The sequence below is a fragment of the Felis catus genome, chromosome X (assembly GCF_018350175.1).
Source record: "Felis catus isolate Fca126 chromosome X, F.catus_Fca126_mat1.0, whole genome shotgun sequence".
NCBI lineage: Eukaryota > Metazoa > Chordata > Mammalia > Carnivora > Felidae > Felis > Felis catus.
This window is the reverse complement of record NC_058386.1, coordinates 51,455,242-51,479,113: the sequence shown is the minus strand read 5'-3', so window position 1 is coordinate 51,479,113 and position 23,872 is coordinate 51,455,242. Positions and strand designations below refer to the sequence as shown.

Genomic DNA, 23,872 nt, shown 5'->3' with positions numbered 1-23,872 from the left:
ACTCTTTTTTAGACATTCACAGAGTTTTGGGGTAGGGCCTTCTGTATATTCTTGAGCTAGTGGTAGAACTGGATTGTTTGTTGCCTCAGCTCACTTGTCCTTGGCAGCCACTAGTGCCACTTAATGCCCTCAGGCTAGTTAAGGACCCAAGCTCAGGCTGGCCACCTGCCACATCCCAAACACAGAAGCCAGCTAGGCTGATACAGGCCTCCTCACTCCACCCTCAGCCTTGACTTCCAGTCTAGGCCTAGACACAATTTTTCTCTCAATATCTAGACTTTTCAGAGGCAGGGAGCTGCACAAAATCTGGCTTACCATTAAAAGGTTGAGGTGCCCTCTAGAGGCCTTGGAGATCCCCTCATGTTCCATGAAAGGTGAAAAATTTGGGTGAGGGTCAAACTACAGAAACAGGCCTCTCCAAAGTGAAACAGCCTAGGGCAGGATCCTGGGTTCTGAATTCCAAGTCTGCCACGGTCACAGGCAGGCTAGGTGACCTCAGGGAAGTGCCTTCCCTTTTCAGAGCAGCAGCAGACCATTCGGTAATGGGTGCAAACTGACCTCGATGGTCCTAAGGGCCAGACAGGCGGAAGAAGCCGGGGCATGGACGCTGCAATTGGTTTTCCTGGCAGGTGAGTCCCTCTGGGCGCGCGCCACGGGGGCCTATCTTTACACCTAAAGTTGGGCCCCGCGAGGCTCCAAAGAGCTTTGCAGTCCCCCAGGTTTCCCAGCCTCTCCGCCCCGCCTCTCCTCGCCCGCCTTTCGCTCTGGAATAAACTGCCGGGTGGCTGCCAGGGTGCCTCAGCACGACTGCACTGCATCCACGGAAATGGGACTATATGCAAAACTAAAACCGAGCTCCAGGGCTCCAGCGAGCCCCATCCGGGCGGGACCGACCCAGCGAGCTCGCCGTATCGCCAAACCATTATTCGCCCAGTGTGTTGGAGGTGGGGGGGGGGTTGAATGGGGAGTCCCAGCGAAGGGTTCTTCACCCTCTCCGCCTCCAGCCAACACCACGCCCACGGTTATTTGCATTTAAAGGGAAACACACCATGGAAAACAGTGGGCGGGGTGGGGCCCGCCTTCCCACCGTGGCGATTGGGCTACATGCCTGCCTATCAGGGCGCGGACGCCCCACCCTGTGGCTATGGAGTCTGCGGGGAGGGAGTATGGGGGAGCTGCCGAAAGCCTGGGGAAGGGGAGCCAGTGCAGGAGGTGAAGAGCAGCGGCGGCGGTGGCGGCAGGAACAGCAGTGGCGGCGATCTCAGCCACAGAAGCCTAAGCTCCAGCCCCAGCGCAGCAGACAGTAACCGGGCTGGAAACCGAACCGAGCCGGGTAAGCATTGCGCGCTGCCGGTAGCCTCCGCCTGCCCGCCGTCCGGTGCAGTCCCGCGTGCTCTGCTCTGACCGCCTTCAGGGTTACAGGGGCTGGGCCAATCGGCGTCTGGGCCGCCCTCCGCTCTCCCTCGGAACCAGCTCTGAGGACTGGCCGGTGAGGGGCAAAGCAGAGTCCCTTGGGCGCAGGCGACCGCGGCTAGAAGGGGTGCAGATGGCGGACAGGCTAGCCTGGGCCATGCCTCCAGGCTCTTGGGGGAGGTGGGGATGGGGCCCGCACGTGCTGCTTCACCGACCCGGGGCAGGGAAGCCGCCAGCCAGCACCCCCAGCGGTGCATTTGTAGGCCGGGAGCTCCGCAGCTTTGTTGTAGCACATTAGCTGAAACAGCTGTGTTACGTGGATATTGCTCACCCCAGCGGCCCAGCTGCCGCCCCTTCCCTCCCCTGCTCATCCCCTGCCTCCTTCTCCTCTCTGCGGATGCAGAGGGCGCGCTGGCCTGGGCCCGACGGAAACTGGCTTTGGCGTGGATTGGGCTATCTACACTGTGTGCCTCCTCTCCCAAGGAGCTCAGTTGGGCCTGTGGGCTGCCCACTTAGAAACCTCAGCCTTGCGGCCCCAACCAGCCGCATCCCCTGCTGCTGGGCCTCTAGGCGCATCTGGCGCCCGCCCCCGCGGACAAGGGGGCTGGCAACGGAGCTCTTGCTGGACCTTAGGTTAGAGCTGCAGCTCAAACTAGTCCTTGGGTTAAATCTGCAAGGCCGCTTTGTCTTCCCTCCTCGCCTCACCTCCTATCCCCTAAGAGAGAACTGGCCGCTTTTTTCTCTCCTGCCGCCCACTTAAAAATAGCGATAAACGTGGTGTTAGCGGGGTATTTATGTGCCAGAGGCCAAGGGAGCAATTATTGTAGTAAAGAACGTACCGTCTGGGTCTGTGCGAGAAAGCTAGAGAGACAGCCAAATCCTCCAACTTCGCAGTTACTTAAAATACCCAGCCTGTGAGCCACTGTCATTGTCTGCTGCAGACACCTCTGACACTGGTGACCACCTGACTGCAGGACTTTGCCTAGGCTCCCTGGCAAAGAGGGGCTGTGCCCTCCAGGCACTCCACAGCCTAAGTGCCCAGGTTGCCAGTGGACTGGCCCTGCAAAGCAGGCCTCGGTTTGGTCAGGCTAGTAGGCCCATGGGGTCAAAGGGAGCCTTCTCCAGCACCTAAACATTTCACTCTTTGGCTCTGCTGGCCTGCTGCATTGGCATGGGTATGGGCTAGGTGGAGGGCACTGCGCTATTGGACTCCCCACCCCACCTAAGGTCATTTTAGCAGAGCCTTCTCCCCCAGTGCAACTTCCCTCATTCTGCCCCACCCACAGCTCAGTCACTGCACCAGGATATGCTTCTGGCAATAAACTCTAGGCCTTTCTGAAGAACTGGAAGGAGGGAGTGACCAAGGGGCCTGGCAGGCTCTTCTTCTAGGACCTTTGACCAGCCTCTAAGGGTGGAGAACACTGTGGGCTGCAAAGCCTGGGTATTTGAGAGGCGTAAATCCCTCACTTGAGGAAAGGCTAGCTGGGAACTTTGTGACACCAGCTAGGACTGCAGATACCACACTCTAGTCATATCTTCCCACTTTGACCAGGCACCAACAGAAACCAACCCTCTATTTGCAGCTGGGCATCTCCAGCTCAGGCCTGGACAGGCTCTCTGCCTTGCCTCGAACCAACAGCCACCTAATATATCTTCCTTATATAACTCCCCTCCTCACACCCAAACCCACTCACCCTACACTGCCCAAAGTCTTTTCCCTCTCAGGCCCCAGCTCTGGGCACCTTCTCCTGGGTGTCTCTTTTGCCTGTCTCTTTAAACCCATGATAACCTCTTCTTTCTCAAAACTTCTCCAGGCTCCCTGTGTCCCTTGGCCATTTGGGGACTTAAGTTAGAATAGAAGTGAAATTATAATTAAGTTTCCCTGCCTCTACTTTGTCTCCCTGATATCATGGATTTCTGGGTTATCTCAGAACCCCTCAGAGGGATAAATGAAACCTTGAAATCAGCCATAACCCCCTCAAAGCCTAGCCATGCAGAGCAGTTTATGAATGCTCCAGAAGGATTTGCTGTCTTTGTCGAGCTTTCAAGAAGACTTTTACTTCTCTAAGATGTACTTGTCCTGATCATATGAAAGTGATTAGAGAAATGATACTTATGGATAAGATATTTATTGAGTATGCCTAATGAGAATGGAGAAGGGCAATGGGTTGCAACTACAAGAAAAAAATAATAATGATGTTTCCCTTCAACAACAAATTCAAGATCTTGACTGCCCAGACCCCAGACTGCACATATCTTTGATTGCTGATTCATGAGCCTAGAGGCAAAGTACTGTGGAGAGAGATGAGAAATCTGTATATGTAGGGGGATCACCCTGGAAGCTTTCAGAAAGTAGAGGGGTTTGGCTAGGCAAAGGGTAGTGGTAAAAGCAAAATTAGGAATGAGAGTGGGTGGGTGATAGGCAGGCTGAGAGATGTGATGTAGTCTTTTCTGGTAGAGATTGTATGGCTTTAAGGTAGAGAGGAGGTTGGTGCCCAGAGATGGAGATTACCAAATGCCAGGCTGTGGAATGGGGATCTGATCTTGGGAGAATGGGGGAAGGGGCCATTGAAGAATGGAACATCGGGAGGTTTTGATATTGTGTGTGTGTGTGTGTGTGTGTGTGTGTGTGTGTGTGTGTGTGTAAATATGCCATAACAAAATGGGATTTTAGAAAGGGGTCTTAGAGATTGGAAACACGTTGTAAGTTGGGACTGTAAGGGGTCACCTTTAGGTCTGGACATAGAACTGAGGGGCAGGCTATCTCTAGAGGAAAGTTGTATCATGTTGGCTTCCCTTCAGCCTTGCAGGGGGTGAAATTGAAGGAGGGTTCCTAGAGCTTACATACCAATGTGGTGGAGGCTAAGTATCCCCCAGACCTCTGCTGATGCCCAACCTTCCAACTGGACAGGCCTTCAGGGAGCACCGGCTTCGACTCCTGTGCTTACAAGATGGGAATCCTGAGTCCTGGAAAGCACAGGGACTTCCCTAAGTTCACACAGCATTTAGGGATAGGCTGCTGCCTCCTGTACAGGGACTCTTACACTGTATCCCGCTATCTCCAGTGGCCTCCATTTCACAAAAATCTCATTAACCAACCTCTAATCTCACCTCACCCATTCGTCAAGAGTGAGAAGGTGCTGGGTTTAGCTTGGGGCCCTCTCTGGAGAACTCTACCTCCCCTTTCATGTCTATTTTGCTTCTTAGTCTTGGTCTGGAGCCTGTTGGGGGTTGAAAGTTTCAGAAGGAGGAGAGGTAGTTGGAAGAAGTTGGAAGTCCAGTGACTCTCTCCTAGTATAGTGGAAGCATTAAAAATTCCTCAAGAACTGTTACACTCTCTGAAAGTGTGTGTGTATAGGGGGTGGAGGCAGCCCTGTTCTGCTGGTTCAGGGGAATAAGGAAATGAGATAAATAACAGCTAGCCTGGCAGGTCACTGGGTTGCTTGTGAAATCAAGGAGGGAAAAGGGGCTTCCAGCCCCCTCACTTACAGATAGGCTACTGGAGGCTAGAAGAGGACATGCCCAGTGTTATTCCATCAGTTCCTCTGCCTTGAATTCAGTCCAGGCAGATAAACTAGGCGATAAAGGTAAAGCCTCCACAGGAGGCATTTCCTCCCTGTGTCATTCATTCCTGGGTCATGCATCTCACACTGCCAGGAATTTTTTTTTTTTCGAAGCTAATCTGACCCTGTCATGCTATACATAAACCTGTGTGCAGGCACAGACACGTGTGTGTGTGTGTGTGTGTGTGTGTGTGTGTGTGTGTGTGTGTGTGTTGGGGGCAGCTGGCCATCATTGCTACTGCTTAACAAACCATTGGAGATTTCATGGGCATTAAACCCTTTTTCCCACCCCCAACTTCTGTTCTCTGAATTAAATAATACAGAGCTTTTCATCTCCTCTCCTTGGTCTTACTTTTCAAACCTGTGCATGTGTAAATGTAATTCTAGTAAGAAAGTTACGGAAACCAGAACCGCTGCGGAGGTGCAGGTGCCAACTGGGTGAGGATGCGTTGCTTCCCCATACCTTCCCTTTTGGGATTAGGGGATGACAAGGACAATGAAGAAAATGGTACAAGGGGGCTTGGTGGGAGCAGAGGCAGACATAGTGGTGCTGCAGAGACATTTGTGACCTTTTGATATGCAGTTCTTATTGTAGAGCCTTCAATGCTTTCATCTCCTACGGGTTGTTTTTTTTTCCCTGGTGAGCATGGAAGCAAGTACTAACCCAGCTTCTTCAGACAGCATTCCTCAGCCCTCCCTGCTGGGGGCTGCAGCTCTTCTCAGGGGAGAGAGAGCTGGGCCAGACCAGTTCTGTTCCCCCTCCTTTCTGGATATAGAGGAAATATTTGCAGGCCAGGCCTAGTGCATCTTGAAAAAGTAAAATGTTGGGTGGGATTCTGTGGAGGGAGGCATGAGAAATGAAGCTGGGCTGTAGTGAAGTGGTAGACTGAGCCCAACCAACTAGGCATGCAGCCTCCCACTAAAGCCTAGGACCCCCAAAATCACATGCTCCCACCATGCCTCCTCTTCAGCCACTAGAAAACTGATCATAGGTCTACCCTTCTCCTGGCTTCTTACACAGCCTGGGGTAAGCAGACCCCTAGTTCAACCTCCCATTTCCATATGGAGAAACTGAGGCCCAGAACAGGGAAAGGGTTTGCTCAAGGTTACACAGGAGCGTAAAGCCCTCAATTCAAGCTTTCTTCCTCTAAGTACACTGATTCTGATCCCTTCCCAAGCCTCAGTTTTCTTACCTGGACTCTCACATAGGGTATGGTATATATAGGGGAGTGGACACATGGGAAAGTCAGGGGTGTCCATTGTTCATTTGGCTCAACTGTTCCTCTTTAGGCTTTGGCTGCCTTGTCACATCTGTTTCCCTGGAGTTAGCTCTCTTATTCTTCATCTGAACTGGGTGGAGGGTGGTGGCGCCGGTCTCCAGTGTCACCCTTGCTGGGTTAGTACTGACATAGTAGAAGCCTTACTATGTAGGCATGGCACCCACCTCAGGTATTTTCCTCTCTAAGGAAATTTGGGAGCCTGAGAGGGGAGTAGCAAGTTGGCTCCCAGAGACCCCATCATTCTAGGCAAATGGGCAGGGAACCTCAGCAGCCTAAGGAGAAAGTAGGGCATCAAGAAGGCTCACTGGTAAAGCCAATTTCTAGGGATAAGTAGTGTCTTGGTGACCATATCTTCCAGACTAGAGAAGTCCCTGTGTATTTGGGTAGAGAAGTGAGATTAGGGAACTGCAAGGGGCATGCAGGAAGAGTGAGTCTTGAAGGTCAGGTAAAGGGGTTTGGCCCTGATCCTGTAGGCAGTGTGGAATAATTTGGTAAGTAGAGGAGTGGTGCTCTGAAGTTAGGGTTGTAAAAATGAATCTGGCAAGTGTGTGGAGGAGATGGAAGAAGGAGAGGCAAGGGGTGAGATTTCTGCGTTGTGGCAGGGAAGGACCAGAGGGAGCTCAGATAAGAGGCTTGTGTCATCTTCAGAGGACATGGGCTGTCAGCTGAGGAGCTGGAGTGGTGAAGGTGGCTGCAAGTGGCACTTTACTGAATATTTGCCAATAACTAGAGAGCATTTTACCCTTTCCATTTATCATCTCTAATCCTTACAGTGATCCTACATGATAGGTAGCATTTTCTTTATTTTCCAGGTAAGGCATTTGAGTCTCATGGATTTTAGGCCAATTTCTCGAACCTTACTACCTGTAAGGGATGAAGCTGGCATTTTAGTTCTGGGCTGAAAAACTCCAGCTGAATTAGATTTCAGTTGAACAAATGTTGTTTGAGGTTCTGCTCTGTGCTAGTTGTAGTGATTATAAGATGAAGGAGGGTCCATTTGAGAGAAATGAACAGACTGAGGTCTGCCTGAATGAATTATCCTATGCTGAGTATGTTAACTCATTAACTCATTTGAGGGGCTGGTAGTGGGCAAATGGGAGCCAAGGTGAGAGGGTCCATGTTGGGGTCTGTGCTGCATCTAGAGGTTATGGAATACCTTCTTGAGAGGAGGTGCTCCTTAATGGTAACAAAGGTTTTAAGAGTGGACCTTGGCTGTGGGCTTTAGAAATGGGTGATTCAAGTTCCAGATCATCTCATAGGTCATTTCCTTTAAACTATAGCTCAAATCTGCATCTTTGTCCCCAATGGCATGTTTCTGTTTGAACCTATTTTGGCCCATCAAACTTATCTCCAAAGGAAAAGGAGAGTAAAAGAACATGTTCCACAGTTTGGTGATGGAGTTGCTGATGAGGAGAGCAGCAACAGACTGGATTGGCAGCCCTTGGATTCTGACTGAAGTCAGCAGGCTTTCTGGAATGTGCTAGGTGGGGCCAAAACAGTAGAAGTTAAGTGAGGACTGGAAATGCTTCAGAGAAAGCTCAGCTAGTCTGGGACAGGGGATGGGAGGGAGAGATGATGGCTTTCAGGTATGAAGGGAACCTTCACAGTCCTTTTACTCAGTCTTCCTCCTTCTATTGGTAGCTAGCACAGTGAAGTAGAATGGCATTGGGATAAGGATTGCAGAGGCCCGGGAGCTGGTGTGGCTCTGTCACCATCCTACTGTGTGAACTTAGGTAAGGCTTTTCCCAAGCCTAGGCAATTTCTTTCTCTGTGACAAGGAGTTACCACCTCCCACCTAGACTGGTTAATAGATTGCTAAGAAGGGCCAAGGTGGGGATGAGGGAGTGGGGAGTGCTTTGTAAACCGGTAAGTGCCCTGATTCGGTGAAGGGCACTTCATTTGCATTTCCTTTGATGTTGGTGCATTTAGCTGAGTTTGAATTGTTGACCTTTCTGGCCTATGCTGTGGAATTTCGCTAGTTGAAATTCCCAGATAATCCAGAGCTACTAGCCAATAGCTGACTTGAGGCAACAATTTGGGTCCCTGAGTTTGGCTAAAAGAACAGCTAAAGCCTCCTGTGAGATAACTACATAGTCACCCTCATTTACCATTTGGGGCAACTGAGACCCAAAGAGTTTTGGTGACTTACCCATAAAGGCCTGGAGTGTACCCTTCTCAATCCTGACTGAGGTAGTTTCTCTAGAAATTGTCCAACTATAGTTTGAAGAAAATATTTTAAAAATTAATCGCTATGTTTTTGAGCCTCTGTTATATAATGAATTTTATTTGGTACTTTAAATACATTGATGTGGTTCCTTACAATAGTTTTAAGAGGTAGACACTCTCAGTAGCCTCATTTTCCAGGTGAGGAAACTGAAAGAACTTTCTAGATTTCCCCCAGGTAGGCAGAGCTGATTATAGTGCAGAACTGGCTGACTTTTGGGGGGGTGCTCCCTATCCTCATCACTCCCTCCTTAGTTACCCGCCCACACACATGGGCAAGATGGGCCCAGAGTAGTCTTGCCCCAGATACTGCTTGGTGGAAGTCTTGAGAACTATGAGTGGTTGAGGTCATGCCTCTGGAGCTACTGCATGAATCCACACACTTCTTTCCTGAATTCTAAGTTGGCTCAGCTGGCCCCAGGAAGCTGAGCTGGGAGCAAAATATGTAAGGCTCAGGCTGCAGCTGTTTCCTTCTCACTAAGAAGTGTTCCTGGGGTAAGTTTGTGGCTTGTATCCTGCTTGTGTTTTGAGAGGAAAGGAGAAGAAAGAAGCTCTGCCCTAATAGCCAACCTTCCACTGGTCCCAGCATGGCCTGAGGCTGGGCCTGAGAGCAGAGATGGCCACAGCCCACTCCCTACCAATGATAGTAGCAACTGCAATAAACAGCCCCTGCCAGGGACCACAGAGTAGCCTTAGAGTGTTCCCTTACCCAACATTCCACCTGAAACTTAGCCACACAGGTTGTGAAACCTAAGGCATTATGGGTATCTGTGGGGAGCTTTGTGGCCCTGGGAGGGACAAGGCAGGGAAATGGGAGACAACACAGTTTTAAGTCTGGTCCTTTCCAGCAAAAATGACCCTGGTCATAGTTAGGAGGAGGGCCTGAAGCTGGGGGGAGAGAATCCTAGTCCCAGAGACATCCCTGCCTACTTCACCTACTCCCACCACACATACACAGAGGAGTTTGTATAAAACCACACTCATGTCTTTAAAATCCCGTCACACTTGGCTCCTCCTTAGCATGGCCAAGGCAGCTGGTCCCTAAGGCTCCCCACAATGAATGCCTTACCCAAATAAGTGGCCTTTTATACATGGTCTGCTATTTCCTAAGAAAGTGGGATCTGACCTGGAAGGTGGTAATAACAGTAGTGTCAATCTTTCTCATTTGCACTGCACTTTACAAAATGTGTGTGGTGTCCATTATCCCATCTAATTCTCATACCACTGGAGATCATAATGTGATCTCCATTTCACAAGTGTCCAAGCCTAAGAGGGGTACCTTGGCTTGTTCAGAGTCCCCTGGCATGGCCTGTAACCCAGCCCTGCAGCCCATGACTTCTTCCACAACACACTGCAGATTCCTGTGGCAGGGAAGTAAATGATGTAGAAAGTAGTATGCTGGCCTTTACCCCAGAGAAGCACAATAGCAAAGGTAAGAGAAGGCCCTAGGAATTTCCCTCCAGCCAAGGCATCAAGGTTCTGAAAAGCAGCTCTCTTTAAGATTCAATGTGCAGAATCTCTCTGTTCATAAGAACTCCATCCCCAAACCCAGCAGGACAATTCAGCCTTCTATCCACAAGGATGTTTAGATCCATGAGGTTTTTCACTTGGCCCTTGGTCTTCCTTCATGCCCAGCCACACTTACTAGTCTCCTTCATCCCTCCCTCTAAATCATTGTCATTTTTACTCAATCCTGTCTGAAAAAGCCTAGATTGAATGCCTCCTCCTCAATGCAGCTTTTCTGAACCCAGGGAGGTGTCTTTCTGCTTTTCAGATTTATAGTGGGTTATGATAACAAGGTATAAATAATGATACTCCCTCATGCATCTTAAGCAATAATGGGGGCTCTTCTTTAAGGCTTGTATTATGTTGTGCCTTCAGACTGTTATATATAGTACCCTCTCCCTATTAGCCTAGGAACTCCCCCAAAAGCACTGGCTACCTTGTAGAACTGAGCTTAATGTCTATCACTCACCAAATGTTCAGAAGAGGTTTGTTTCATAAATTCCACAGAGGGGAATGCAATTTCATAAACAACTCCACTCCTGCTATTCCATGTCTAGCACCATAATGACAACACTGTCAATAATTTCAGGGCTGAAGCAAAAATCTGTGATTTGAAAAGTGCGGAATTCACGTAGATGATAGGGCCCCTATTCCCATATGACCCCTGAGGAAAGGACTCTGAGTGGTTGTGTGTGTATGCATGATTGTATATTTGTGGGGGATGGCACTGTCTATTGTAAGGCTATCAGTTGCAGGGCTGAGGTAAAACAATATCATGTAAAAATATGTCATCTAGGAAAAAAACCTGAGTAAATGACAATACATATTTCTGCAGAGAAGGGATCAGATATTTTTTTCTCTTTTATTTTCTGGATAACCAGCCATTATCTTGCTCCAAGTTTAATATTTCAGTTATGCAGAGTGCTCCTGATGGAAGTTGGGATCACATTGATGATTCAAGTGTCAAGTCAAGCAAGGCGCAGGGAGGAAAATTCATGTTTGAAGGACAGGATAAGGGCTCCAGGAGGGTTCTTCCAATGAGTTCAGGGGCTAGTTAGCTACCAGTCTCTCTCCACCTCAAAGCTGATCCCTAGTCTTCTACTGCAGGTGAATGTGTGAGTCTTATTACTGTTGCAACCAATTACGGGACTGATGTGCTGGCAAACTACTCCAGGGACACCAGCAATGCTTGTCTGTCTCTTTCTGGCTCCCAGCAGTTGTTCTGCCTCCCCTCCTTCCTTAGCTCCCTGTCTACTTGTGGCTACCCTACAGAGAAGGGAAACAATGGTAAGGAACTTTCCAGGGAGAGGTCACGAGTTTTAGCAGGCTGGTCACTGATCCATCTGTCAACCAGCTTCAGTCACTAGAATGGATATATCAGACTTGGGGTGGGGGACATGTGTTGGGGTGTGTGTGATGGATAGTCTTTATTCCATCTCTGTGGCATTTGGATATTTGGAGAATTTGGGGGCCTAGACCAGAAGGGTGTGCCTTGTACCAGGTTTGCTTATTTAATTGCTATTGAGAGCCTTACTTACAGACCAGGAATGTGAATCACGTGGAGTTATGTCTTCAAGGAGTTCCCTTTCTAGATAGGGAACTAGATGGGGGCCAAAATAATGAGGGGAGTAGAGAAGACATAGTTTGCCTCATGGTTCTAAAATGGAAATTGGGGTTTCCAGTTACCAAGAACCACATTATTTTTTTCCCAGTAGGACAGTCAATAGAGAGTCTGACCTAGACCCACCCCTCACATAACCACTATGAAGGGGAAGTATTGCTCGGCCTTTTGGACCAAGGGTACTGAAGTCCATAGAGTGCCTTGCCCCGAGGCCACCATGCTTTTTTAGCAGATCCTGGATTATAGCTCTGGAATGTGGGCCTGTGAGGCTCCTACTCTGGGCTTCTGACAGTCTGAGCATGGGCATGCTGCAATTTAGGGAGCCTGTGGGGAAGAAGTGGAACTTCAGGTCTACTTTTCTTTCTAACCCCATGAAAAATATCTGTGAGAACCCAGACTAATGTGAAATTGAGGCCTGGATCTTGAAGAGCCCAGTTAGGACTGAATGGGCTGTTTGGCAAAAATCCTGTGTCATCCTAGCTGACCTTCCTGTTGCCTTTCCTACCTCCCCCTTCCTACCCCTTTGATAATTACCCCTGCAGTCAATAGCACAACTGGGCATTTCCCACAACTGAAGTTCCTCCTGCCCAGTGCTCTCCTGAGCTTAGGGTGGCCTGAAGGGAGTGGACCTAGTGAGGGGTTGGGGTGATGGCTGCCTGTTGTTCAGGGTTATGTTGCCTTGGGGCCCAGGGGAGGCTGGCCTAGCAAGCCAACCATATGGGTTGCATTAAGGTTTTTCATACATTTTCTTTTACTTTCTTTCTTGTTCCACTTAAGCCTGAAATAAAAGACACCTGTGAAAACAAACATAGCCTGGATGCTTGCTTAGCAGTACACTCTCTCTATCTTTGTTTCTCTCATCTCCTCTAGGCCCAACTGTGATGCTTCCTGACGGATGATGTTATAACAGTGCCTGGAAGCCAAAGGGCTGCTTTTTTAGCTGAACATACCTGAGTTGTCCCCATAACCATGGAGACTGGAAAGGATGAAGCTTCTCAGGCCAAGGGAGCAGCAGCCTCTATGGACACCCAGGACCAATGGGCAGAGAAAGGAGCCAAGAACAATGCAGCTGAGATGACAGAAGAGCCAGTGTCAGAGCCACCCTCATCTGGCCCAGGTAGGCTGAAGAAAACTGCCATGAAACTTTTTGGTGGCAGGAAGGGTATCTGTACCCTGCCTAGTTTCTTTGGAGGGGGGCGAAGCAAAGGTTCTGGGAAAGGCATCTCCAAGAAGGGTCTTAGCAAGAGCAAGACCCACGATGGCCTGACTGAAGCAGCCCATGGCCCTGAAGACAGTGTCAGTGAAGGAACCAGATTTGCCTTACCTTTGCCTGAATCACCTTGCCAACTTCCCAGTTCTCAGAGCGCCCATGGGGTTTTGGAGACAGGCTCCAAAAGCAAAACATCTGTGGCTGGAGCGACAGACAAAGCTGGGGCTGAGAAGGTTCCCTCTGTGCCCAAGCCAAAGAAAGGCCTGAAAGGTTTTTTCAGCAGTATCCGCCGTCACCGGAAAAGCAAGGTCTCTGGGGCTGAACAAAATAAGCTAGGGGCCAAGGGGTCTGAAGGGGCCAGAGCCAGGCCTCATGAACGTGTAAGCTCAGCCCTTCTGCCCTGTGCTGAGGATATCCTCCAAGCCCACAGAAAGGAAAATGCCAAAACCCAAGATACCCCTGGGTCAAAAGTTTCTTTAGTACCAGAGTCTTCTCCAGCAGTCACTGAGAAGACAGCCTGTAAAGATACAGAAAAACCCATGGAGGGCTGTGCCTCAGCACTTGTGCAGTCCAAGTCTGCCTCTGAAGCCAGTGGCCCAGAGGAGCCCCACAGTCCAAAAACAGGGGAGAAATTGGTAGCAGAAGAGGTAAATCCACCAAATGGCCCTGTTGGGGACCAGCTGAGCCTCCTGTTTGGGGATGTCACATCCCTGAAAAGTTTTGACTCACTGACAGGTTGTGGTGACATCATAGCAGAGCAGGACATGGACAGTATGACAGACAGCATGGCCTCTGGAGGCCAGAGGGCAAATCGAGATGGGACCAAGAGAAGTTCCTGCCTGGTGACCTACCAAGGAGGTGGGGAGGAGATGGCCTTGCCAGATGATGATGATGAGGAAGAAGAGGAGGATGAGGAGGTAGAATTAGAGGAAGAAGAAGAGGATGTCAAGGAGGAAGAAGATTATGACTTAGAGTATCTGTCGGCAAGTGCCCAGATGTACCCAAGACCCAATCTGCATTTAGGCTACCATCCCATCACATCTCCAGGAGAGCATGGCTACATGCTCCTTGACTCAGTTCGATCTTATCCTGGCTTAGCCCCTGGGGACCTTTTGACTCCTCAGAGTGACCAGCAAGAGTCTGCCCCCAATAGTGATGAGGGTTATTATGACTCCACAACACCTGGATTTGAGGGTGATTCAGGTGAGACCTTAGGGCTTGTCCGCAGGGATTGCCTGCCCCGAGATAGCTACAGTGGAGATGCCCTGTATGAGTTCTATGAGCCAGATGATAGTCTTGAGGCCTCCCCACCTCTGGATGACTGTCTTTATGACCTCCATGGTCGCAGCTCTGAAAAATTTGACCCCTTCTTGAACTTTGAGCCCTTTTCTTCCTCTCGGCCACCTGGGGCAATGGAGACAGAGGAAGAACGGCTAGTGACCATCCAGAAACAGTTGTTATATTGGGAGCTTCGGCGAGAGCAGCTCGAGGTCCAAGAGGCTCAGGAGGCACGTGCCCGAGAAGCTCACACCAGGGAGTTTTATACCCAAGAAACTCATGCCAGAGAGACCCATGCCCGAGAAGCTCATGTCAAAGAGGCCCAAGCCCGAGAGGCCTATGCCAGGGAGACCTGTGCTAGGGAAGCACATGCCCGAGAGGCCCATGCTCGAGAGGCTCAAGTCCGGGAGGTTCAGGCCTGGCAAGAGAAGCCCATCATGGAATATCAGATGAGGCCCTTAGGCCCATCAGTGATGGGCCTAGTGGCAGGGACATCAGGGGCCTCTCAGACTTCCCACCGGGGAACCACCTCAGCTTTCCCTACCACTGCAGGCAGTGAGCCAGACTGGAGGGACTTCCGTCCTCTAGAGAAACGTTTTGAGGGAATCTGCTCCAAGAAAGATCAAAGTACCTGTCTAATGCAGCTCTTCCAAAGTGATGCTATGTTTGAGCCAGACATGAAAGAAGCAAACTTTGGAGGATCTCCCAGGAAGGCTTACCCTACTTATTCACCCCCTGAGGAGCCAGAGGAAGAAGAGGTTGAGAAGGAAGGGAATGCCACTGTGAGTTTCTCACAGGCCCTTGTGGAGTTCACCAGCAGTGGAAACCTCTTCTCCAGCATGTCCTGTAGCTCTGACTCTGACTCATCCTTCACTCAAAACCTCCCTGAGCTACCCCCTATGGTGACCTTTGACATTGCTGATGTGGAACGGGATGGGGAAGGCAAGTGTGAAGAGAATCCTGAGTTCCAGAATGAAGACCTTGCAGCCTCCTTGGAAGCTTTTGAGCTGGGCTACTACCAGAAACACACATTCACCAACTACCACAGCCGATTCTACCAAGGTCTGCCCTGGGGTGTGAGCAGTCTCCCTCGGTACTTGGGACTGCCTGGCATGCACCCTCGACCTCCACCTGCTGCCATGGCCCTCAACAGGAGAAGCCGCTCTCTGGACACTGCGGAGACCCTGGAGCTGGAGCTCTCAAATTCCCACCTGGCCCAGGGATACACGGTGTCTGATGAGCTTCAGTTTCAGCAGCAAGATTCAAATGAAGAAGAAGAAGAAGAAGAAGAAGAAGAAGAAGAAGGAGGAGGAGGAGGAGGAGGAGGAGGAGGAGGAGGAGGAGGAGGAAGAGGAGAATGGGGACGAGACAGTCCTTTGTCCCTTTATACTGAACCACCAGCGGCCTACGACTGGCTTGCCTGGGCTCCCTGTCCTCTCCCAATGGGGCCAGGCCCTGCCTGGATAAGTCCCAGCCAATTGGATGAGTCTTCTGGCCCTTCTCCATATGGGCAGACAACCTGTTGCATACCTCCTGTGGCCATGTCAATGTTGCTCTCAGTATCAGGACCAGAGCTAAGGGTATCTGGGATATCCAGGCCTCAGCTAGCTCGGCCTTCACACCTACCCCTTCCCGTGGTCCCTTGTTATAACCTGCAGCCACAGGCCTCTCAGAATATGAGAGCCAGGCCTCAAGATATGCTGTTGCCTATTGATGAGCCCAGTCACTCCTCCAGTTCTGGAGGCTTCAACCCCAGCCCTCTGTCCCAGGCCAAGCCTGTGGGCATCACTCATGGCATCCCTCAGCTGTCCAGGGTCCAGCCTGAGCCCCAACAGCCTCAACCCATTCACTACAGGGCTTCCAGCCTTGACCTGTCAAAGGAGAGGGCTGAGCAAGGTGCCTATCTCCCCACCAGCTACTCCTCCACTGCTGTGAATGGAAACCTAGCTGAGTAGTCATCATCTATTCTGGAGTGGGGGCATGGGGCCTAAGCATGTGATTGGGGATCAGGGGTTGAGCAGAGGGGTGGGGGGTGGGGGTTGCTATTTAACTTGAAAATCCTTTTGGCCAAGGAAAGCTCCTATGAGTTTTTGCCTTTGTTTTCCCACTTCCCTCTTCTGCCAATCTGTGGTCACATTCAGCTTGAGTACATCTGCCCTGGGAGGCTACTGCTGCTCTGTGCCCCAGTTTTCCCTTTTGGGGTTTCTTGTTGCCCATGCAGGATTTGAGATGCTGTACTTTTGTGACTATTCCAGTTGCCCAGTTAGTGATTATATATATATAGCATGCATCCTTGACACAGGCTGACCCGTTAATATCCCTGCCACCCCCCACACACACAGTGAATGATGCACCACTGATGAGCAGCCAGGTCTGCACTGCTTCCCACTTAAGGACAGAGGGCTTGTTTGCTATTAACAATGTGAAATAATGGTACAGATCCTCTCCACCCCCACTCCCTTCAGTCTTGGCATAGCTGCCACCAATACATCAGATGATTATATAATCTGTTCACCCCAGATAGCTGCCCTTAGAGAGGATCAAGTAGCATATGTCTTACTGCCTATTGCTGTGGACTTTGGCATCGTAACCAGATGGGGGCCTTTTAACATGGCCTATGATAACTTGGGTTGAAGGAAAAAATTCTAATCCCCTTAATGGAGTGATCAAATTCATCCATTTGGAAACAGAAGGCAAAATAGGGTTCTGTCGTAGATACTGCCATAAGTCTTGAGTTGTGGAATGATAGGATTTTTTTTTCCTTCTTCCTCTCTTAAGCTGAGTTGCAGACACTTTTGATTTTTTTTTGTATCCAAAGGAAATTTTCATAATCTCATCACAAGAGACATAGTCTTTTAATTGAGACACAGGGAGAGAAGTAACCTAAACTAAGCTTGGCTATAGGGGGTTGGGGTTTTTTTTTGTGGGTTTCAGGGGAAGAATAGGAAAAGGAGTTCCATTTGTCCCAGTTGTCAGAAGAGAATTTTAGACATTGCAAAGTTCAAGGAAGCCTAGCTTCTTAGAAGAGAAAATTCCTTCTCCCCAAAAAGCAAATTGTCCTTAAGCCTTGCCCACCCCTTCATTTGGTTGCTATAAAGAGGCTCAGAGGCACCAGGCTAGCACTCCCAAGAGACAGGATACCAAAGGCATCTAGGCTGCTGTTCTGGTCTCTCTAAAGAACTTTCATTTTCCAATTAGCATCCTCAAAGGGCTGGCCTTCATGAGAGGAAAGACTGTGATCTGTCCTCACTCTGCCAAGCTGCAGGTTTCTGATTTGCATGGGAATTGCAGCCCTATATGGAGTGAATGGTACACTCCCTTCTGTATCCACAGTTTTCATGTTTAACTAGCTTGGAAATGCTGGTGTGGAAGAGTTGCTGTCAGGAAGGCATTGCAAAAGGCTAATCTAACCTGGCTCAACCTCTCATTAATCACCAGTAAGAGAGGGTTCCTTTTAATTTCTTTATTGGAAATAGAATATAGAACATGTTTTGCCTGGTTGTGTTGACCCAAATTATAATTCTTGCCCCCCAACCCTGGCTCTGCTTATCTCCATGCCTGTTAAAAGGTCAACAGGGCTCTTGGGAACAGAGGCTCTTGGCCCCCTGAGTCAAGGTGACTTTATGGGCAACTTCCCCTTGGCCAGGGAATGTGTTTGTGCTGGTCTTTGTCACCATTTCTCAGATCGGGGTTGGTAGTCCTCCTTCCCACAAAGAGTAAATCTATCTGATAGAAGCTACACACCTGGAAGCACCACAAAAGTTGGCATGACACCAACAGCACTGCTCAAGAGAGCCAGACCAGCTCTTCAGGCTAACTCTGTATTGTGAAGAAATACATCCCTCATGGAGTTAGAGAAAGAAAGAGCATGAGGAAGGCCCTCCTCACCCCAAGCACAGCATTCCAGAAGAGAAATGCCCAAATTCCAACCATTTTGCCTTTTACCAAAGTTTCCCTGGGAGAGTAGGGCTGAAGTAGGCCTGGCTGTTTGGCAGAAAATACACCAAATGCCTTTACAACAAGGGAAACCCTGCTACTTGCCTCCTCTCTCTCTGCTTGTCCTTCAGGGCAGTTCAAGCTCCTATCTGTATGTGGACTGTGCTAGCCATAGCAGGTAGTAGAGCCATCACCAGCCTTCAGAGTATACTGGGCCACAAGCCCGTGAAAAGAAAAAGTAGGTGGTCAGCCTTTGGCCAAGGGCAGAGGGCTGCCCTCAGTGAAAAGAGGGCAACAAGACATGCTGCCCCTGAGGGGAGAAGTCATAGTCCTGAAACACATTGCTTGGCTTTGGAAGGTCACATAGCACAGAGTAGGGCCTAGAACTGAGCAACACCTCATGGTTTGGACAACATTACTGCCTTCAAGTCCTTTCAGTGTCCTAGCCAGCCCAAGGACACAATCCTCACCACCAGAAGTGGGATAGTCAAGGTGCATGGCTGCAGAAGCATGCTCCTTTGACTCTCACTCTGGATCTAAGCAGTTCATGGCCAAATACCAGCTACAGCCTAGAAAAGGAAGGAAGAAATGGCTGGGGACATGGAATGGCAGCACAGGGTGATACTGGGAGAACCAATCAAACTCCAGGCCTCTTCCCAAAGATAGCTGGTGCTTGCTTGGCTGACAGCAAATATGCCCCAGACTATTAAAGGTGTTGATGTCAAGTCCACATCTCTTAGGCTGTGACCAGATGAATACCATATCTGCATTGCAAGGTCCTGGGATAATGCTTGTGGATGTGATTTCATGGGAAGATATGACTTGAGAGGAGGTGTCTGCCATCATCTTGCTACCCAGAAGGCTTTTCTAGTACCAGACAGCTCTGATCCTGAGAATTGTCAGATGAGACCAGTCCTTGGAGAAACAATGATTGTGGATAGAGAAGGTCACCTATCAGGCTTCTTTAAGGGCCACCAGTCTCTTGGTGATTTAGCGCCTTCAAGGAAGCCCTGATTTGGGGCACTCAGCTTGGGCACCTGTCCATGAGCCTTCTGGGCCAAAGGCTTTGGTCAACACTAGTCCCTCTCCCTCCTCAGTGCTGTACCAAGCAGGGAAGTAGCTTCCTACACCCAAGGTGTGTTCCTCTCATCCTGCTGCCAGCAACTCTCCCACCCTTCCCAGTGCCACCATGCCACCTGCCCTTGGCCCCTGGGCCCAATAGCTAGAGGGAGGCATGGGGGATTTAGCAGGGAGACTTCAAGTGTACCCATGTGTATGTTGCATCCAAGTTTTATATATATATATATATATATATATATATATATATATATATATACACACACACACACACACACACACACACATATGTATATATATGTATATATATATATATATACGTATATATATATGTATATATATATATATATCTCAAAAGTCAATTATCTATTTTTGTATTGTTTGCATTTTATATTCATGGAAAACAATGTTTATCAATTGTTCTTTTCTGATTTATTTTTAAGCGGTGCTGTTTATAGTTTTAAACAAAACAAAGATGACACAAAAATTGTTGCTGCTTGTGCAGAGGGCTGGCATCTCAACTGCCTAGGGCCCTTCCTCTTTTCTCTCCCTTCACCCCAATGTATCTTACTGTCCACCCCCTCCCTCCTTCATAGGAATAGCAAATATGCCCAGGTACAATGACAAATGCCAGATGTTTCAGGCATGAGGAACCTGGTAAATAGCATATTGTTTTATGGCTTTATTTTTTCTTTTGGGCCCTGCCCCTTCCCCATGTGTAGACCTTCTGAAAGTACCCATCTCTCACTCTCCCTCTTTTTCTCTCCCTCCTTTTTTATATTTTGTGCTTTCATTTTGAGATCAGAGTGACCATGTTGTACTATTTACCATGTTGAGTTTCTCCAAAGGAAGCATTTTGGGGGCATTTTCCACCCAGTGGGAAGGACATGGAGTTTCTATCATGTCCTTTCTCCCTAAGAAGCTGGGGAGACAGAGGGCAATGGTGCTTTAACCACTAGGAATTAGCCATCTCATTGAGGAAATCCTTGCAGGGGACTTCCCAAGAACTCAGTTGATTGTGACATTTGCCAGAAGATATGTTGGGAAACTCCTTGACCCCTCTTGCTGCTTTGGGGGTATTTATCCCCCTACCACCATCCCCTCCTGCCCTGTCCTGCTCCAGTTCACATACAAATAGTATTTCGGGGAACAGTGACCATCAGGGTGATGGCTTGCTGGCCTGATTCCCACTTTTCTATCCTACAGTCACTCCAAAGAAGAAAATCCACGTGGCATGTATATGTGTGATGGTTGGGCCTACTGAGAGGCAGGACTTTATTTAATTATTATTCTTGTCACTATTGGTGCTTATTTCCCCTGCTGTATATAGGGGCGGGGTGGAGAAGAAACCAGGAATGTATATTTAGGTCACATTAAATAAAATGGCTAGAGGACAGAGGGAAGAAATTGGTAACTGCAGTACATCCCCACCCCATGTATAAGAGTTTTTTCTCTCCCAGTGTAAAATGGGGAGCATGGCCCCTGTGAATACCCTAGCTTCCCCTTCCCTATTCCTTGAGACATCACAGGATTGTCTGGATTGTGACCTCTCCAATCCTAGCTCTCCTTGACACCTAGATATCTTGATACACTGCCTATTTGTAATAATATATATTTCTTTTGCTGAATGCTAATAAACTGGGTTCAAGAAGAACCCCCCCCCCCAGTCAAAAAAAAGTGAATTCTTCTGGTTTGTTCCACAGCAGCATGCCGTGACCCATGGTTGTTGGGGTTAACCTTGAAGGGAAATGGAGAAAGCAAGGAGGTTGATGGAGGGGTGGGAATCACCCAGCAGGGGAAATAGAAGCCAGAGCTGAAACTAAAAGTAGAGGAAACTTCAGTTCTTTATCCAAGTCATGCTCTGCATCTCTCTGATGTTGGTAAATTCTCCATCACACTTTGCACATTTTGAGAACTTCCAGGGATTTACTAGCACTTCTAAAACTGGCCTCAGTTCATGCAAGTGTGCTGGCATCCCCATCAGCCAGGAGGTAGAGGTGTGGACCTACTACTGATGGCTTCATGGAAAGAATTCGTCTAAATAGTGGGATTCTCCAGCCAAGTTGCAGGAATGGCATTCTTTACCCAAGTTTATGGACAGAGATACTGGCTGGGCAGCTGCCTGCTCCACCTATTCAGGTGTGGGGCTGAGTGGGAAGCATGTGTCTCACCCTTCGCTCCTGATAAGAAAGGGCTTCTGACACCTGCTAGTGGGCTCCCTTGAGTTCTTCCCAATTGCCATGTCCAAGCCAGAAGGCCTGAAATAGTAGCTGCTTGAAACTGCTATAGACTGTAGACAGTGCTGCCAAAGACACATAAGAAAGCCCCTTGGGATCCTTCTCCAGACTAGCAGAGAAGTTTGGTGGCCCCCAGTACCTCATGAATCAAGAAAAGCCAAAATAAAAGCAGTTTAACAAGAGAGAAATGAGAGAACCTCCTGGAATGGAAGTTAATAATTTGTAGAAGTTGAATTCTCTGTCATGGACTGCTCATGGAAGGAAGAGGGCCATGGTTGCTCAGAGAAATTTTGGAGCAAGATCTAGGAAGATCTTATTACATCCAATGGAAATTCAAGGGGTTGTGTAGTATGGGAGGCCTAGATTTCTGCCCTAATTTTCATCCCTCATCATCGGCTGGGCTTGGGCAAAACCCTTCTTCTGAGTCTCAGTTTCCCCATCAACAATATATGGGTGGCATGGGCATAGATTTGACTAGTTTCCATATGCAGGTCAGAAGATTGGGCTACCATAGACTAACCCATGGAACCTTTTCAACTGCCAAAGTTCAGCACTCCCCACCCCCTTCTAGCTCAGTTGGCCTGGAGTGGAGTTCTTTTCTGTGGTGCGGTGCCCCCACATGATTCTGGTGCATTGCACCTGCTGAACAAGATGATTTGGTAAGAGCTCCTCCCGTTCTGCTGTAACTGATGGCTGCCTTCACTGTGATCCTCTGGGGAGTTCTTTGCAATACTGGAAGGGGATGTTGGTGGAGGTAACCTCCTAATACCTTCCTTAGATAACTAAGGAAACCACCTTGATCAGCTCCAGTGCTGTTCTTTGGTCTGCTTAAGGGCTGGGGTTGTACCTAGTGAACAGACTGCCTTTGTTCTTAGTTTCTGTTTAGAGCATATGTAGACCCAACAGATTAGATACCTTTGTACAAGCCTTTTGGGGGATGCTGCAGACAAGCTGCTAGCTCCCCACTGTCCCCACCCACATTGGGCTTGGGCCTTACTGACCACGTTCTTTCTCTGTATAATTCCTACACTTCAGCTGAGCTGCATGGCTTCTGGGATTCAGACCTAGCTAATAAAAGCAAGTGACCTGAGGGTAGCACTTTCTAATCTGCAACCTCCTTCCATCTCCATTGTCTTTTTAAAAGGCCCCTGAAACAGGTTGGCAGAGCAGATGATCTCATCCCCACTTTACCAAGGTAGGAATGGAGCCATAGACAAGTGAAATGACTTGGTAATACAGAACGTTGACTGTGAGTCAAAGTGAGAAAGAGAGAAGGTAGGGATAGAAGATGTGGTGGAAGAGAAAGATTACTATTAATAATTCCTCAAGCACCGAATTAATAATATCATTGATATGTGCCACACTATCTTGTGTAATCCATGCCTTAACTCTATGAGGTTAACATTATTGTTATGCACATTTTAAGATGAGAAAACTGAGCCTCAGAAAGGTTAAGACCCTTGGCAAATTTCACACAGCCAGCTAACTGGACTCTAAATCTCCTGCATTTTCTATCGCACTTGTAGTGAAGCTTCTAGTTAGCTTCACATCAGGGATGGCCATGGTGGATCCCAGAAATGCCCCCAGCAGCAGGCCCAAAGTGAGAGCATCCTAAAGCTAAAAGAGACCTTTGGATACCTCCTTATTCCACTGTGTCCAGGCAGATCTCCCAGCTCTAAGCCAAGATCAGAGGCCTTTGTCAGTCCAGGGAGGGACTCCCTTCCCCCACTCCCACCCCCAGACTTGGATCTCTGAGAATTGTTCCCAGCCAGGTAGGCCCGCTTAAACCTGCTAATAAGCAGCCTGGGAAAGACTGAACAAGATGAATATGATGAATAGCAGAGTGAGTCAATAAATATGAGCACTTAGATGCCTGGAGAACGGGCCTCCCACTTCTCAGACCTCCACCATCAATTGGATCACTGCCTCATGAAGAGCTACTTAATTATAAATCACTTAATGGCCACAGTAGGAAATAGTCTCATTCTCTGGGAGAATAACTGCCATCTGATGGACTCTTGAAGGCTGTTCTCCTCTGCTTCTTCAGTTTCTTTCTTGCTTTTCCACCTTCTCTCTCAGGATACCTGAGCACATTTCCTATATTGTTCTCCTAATACGTGGAACATCTGATGAGATTTCCCAAGGGTTCCTGTGCAGTACCCATTGCTAACAAGGAAATGGGTGCTCTGCCTGGCCACAAATGCCATGATTAAAAGTAATGTTATTCAAGAAAACAAAAATGGAATGTGCATCTATCTCTGTCTATAAACTGAGATGTATGTAGGCAATAAATACTCCTTTTATTTTGCTTTGTTTCATTTTGTTGTGTAACTAAATTAGGACTTCAAACTCCCCATCCCATCCTAACAGAGAAGCAGAAAATTCCATGTCAGTTGTGACTGGAGGCCTATTCAAGGGTGGCACTAGAATTTAGGGGGCACTTGTGGTACCAAGAAATTAGGGCAAGGGCAACTAATCTCTAACCTATTCCAATCACCACTGACACCCTCATCTTCTATACCAGCAGT

At 48.7% G+C, this 23,872-nt stretch overlaps 1 protein-coding gene across 1 annotated transcript; it reads left to right on the top strand.

Annotated features, from left to right (window-relative positions):
* The first annotated feature begins 1,194 nt into the window (after window positions 1-1,194).
* On the top strand, window positions 1,195-23,652 carry AMER1 (APC membrane recruitment protein 1). Its single transcript, XM_045050670.1, has 2 exons — window positions 1,195-1,333; window positions 12,477-23,652. The coding sequence occupies exon 2, from the start codon at window positions 12,576-12,578 to the stop codon at window positions 16,047-16,049; it is 3,474 nt and encodes a 1,157-aa protein (XP_044906605.1). The 5' UTR covers window positions 1,195-1,333; window positions 12,477-12,575; the 3' UTR covers window positions 16,050-23,652.
* Window positions 23,653-23,872: the final 220 nt, after the last annotated feature.

Bases quoted from the DNA above. Each gene is read 5' to 3' on its own strand.
- AMER1 (XM_045050670.1), top strand. From the start codon at position 12,576: ATGGAGACTGGAAAGGATGAAGCTTCTCAGGCCAAGGGAGCAGCAGCC.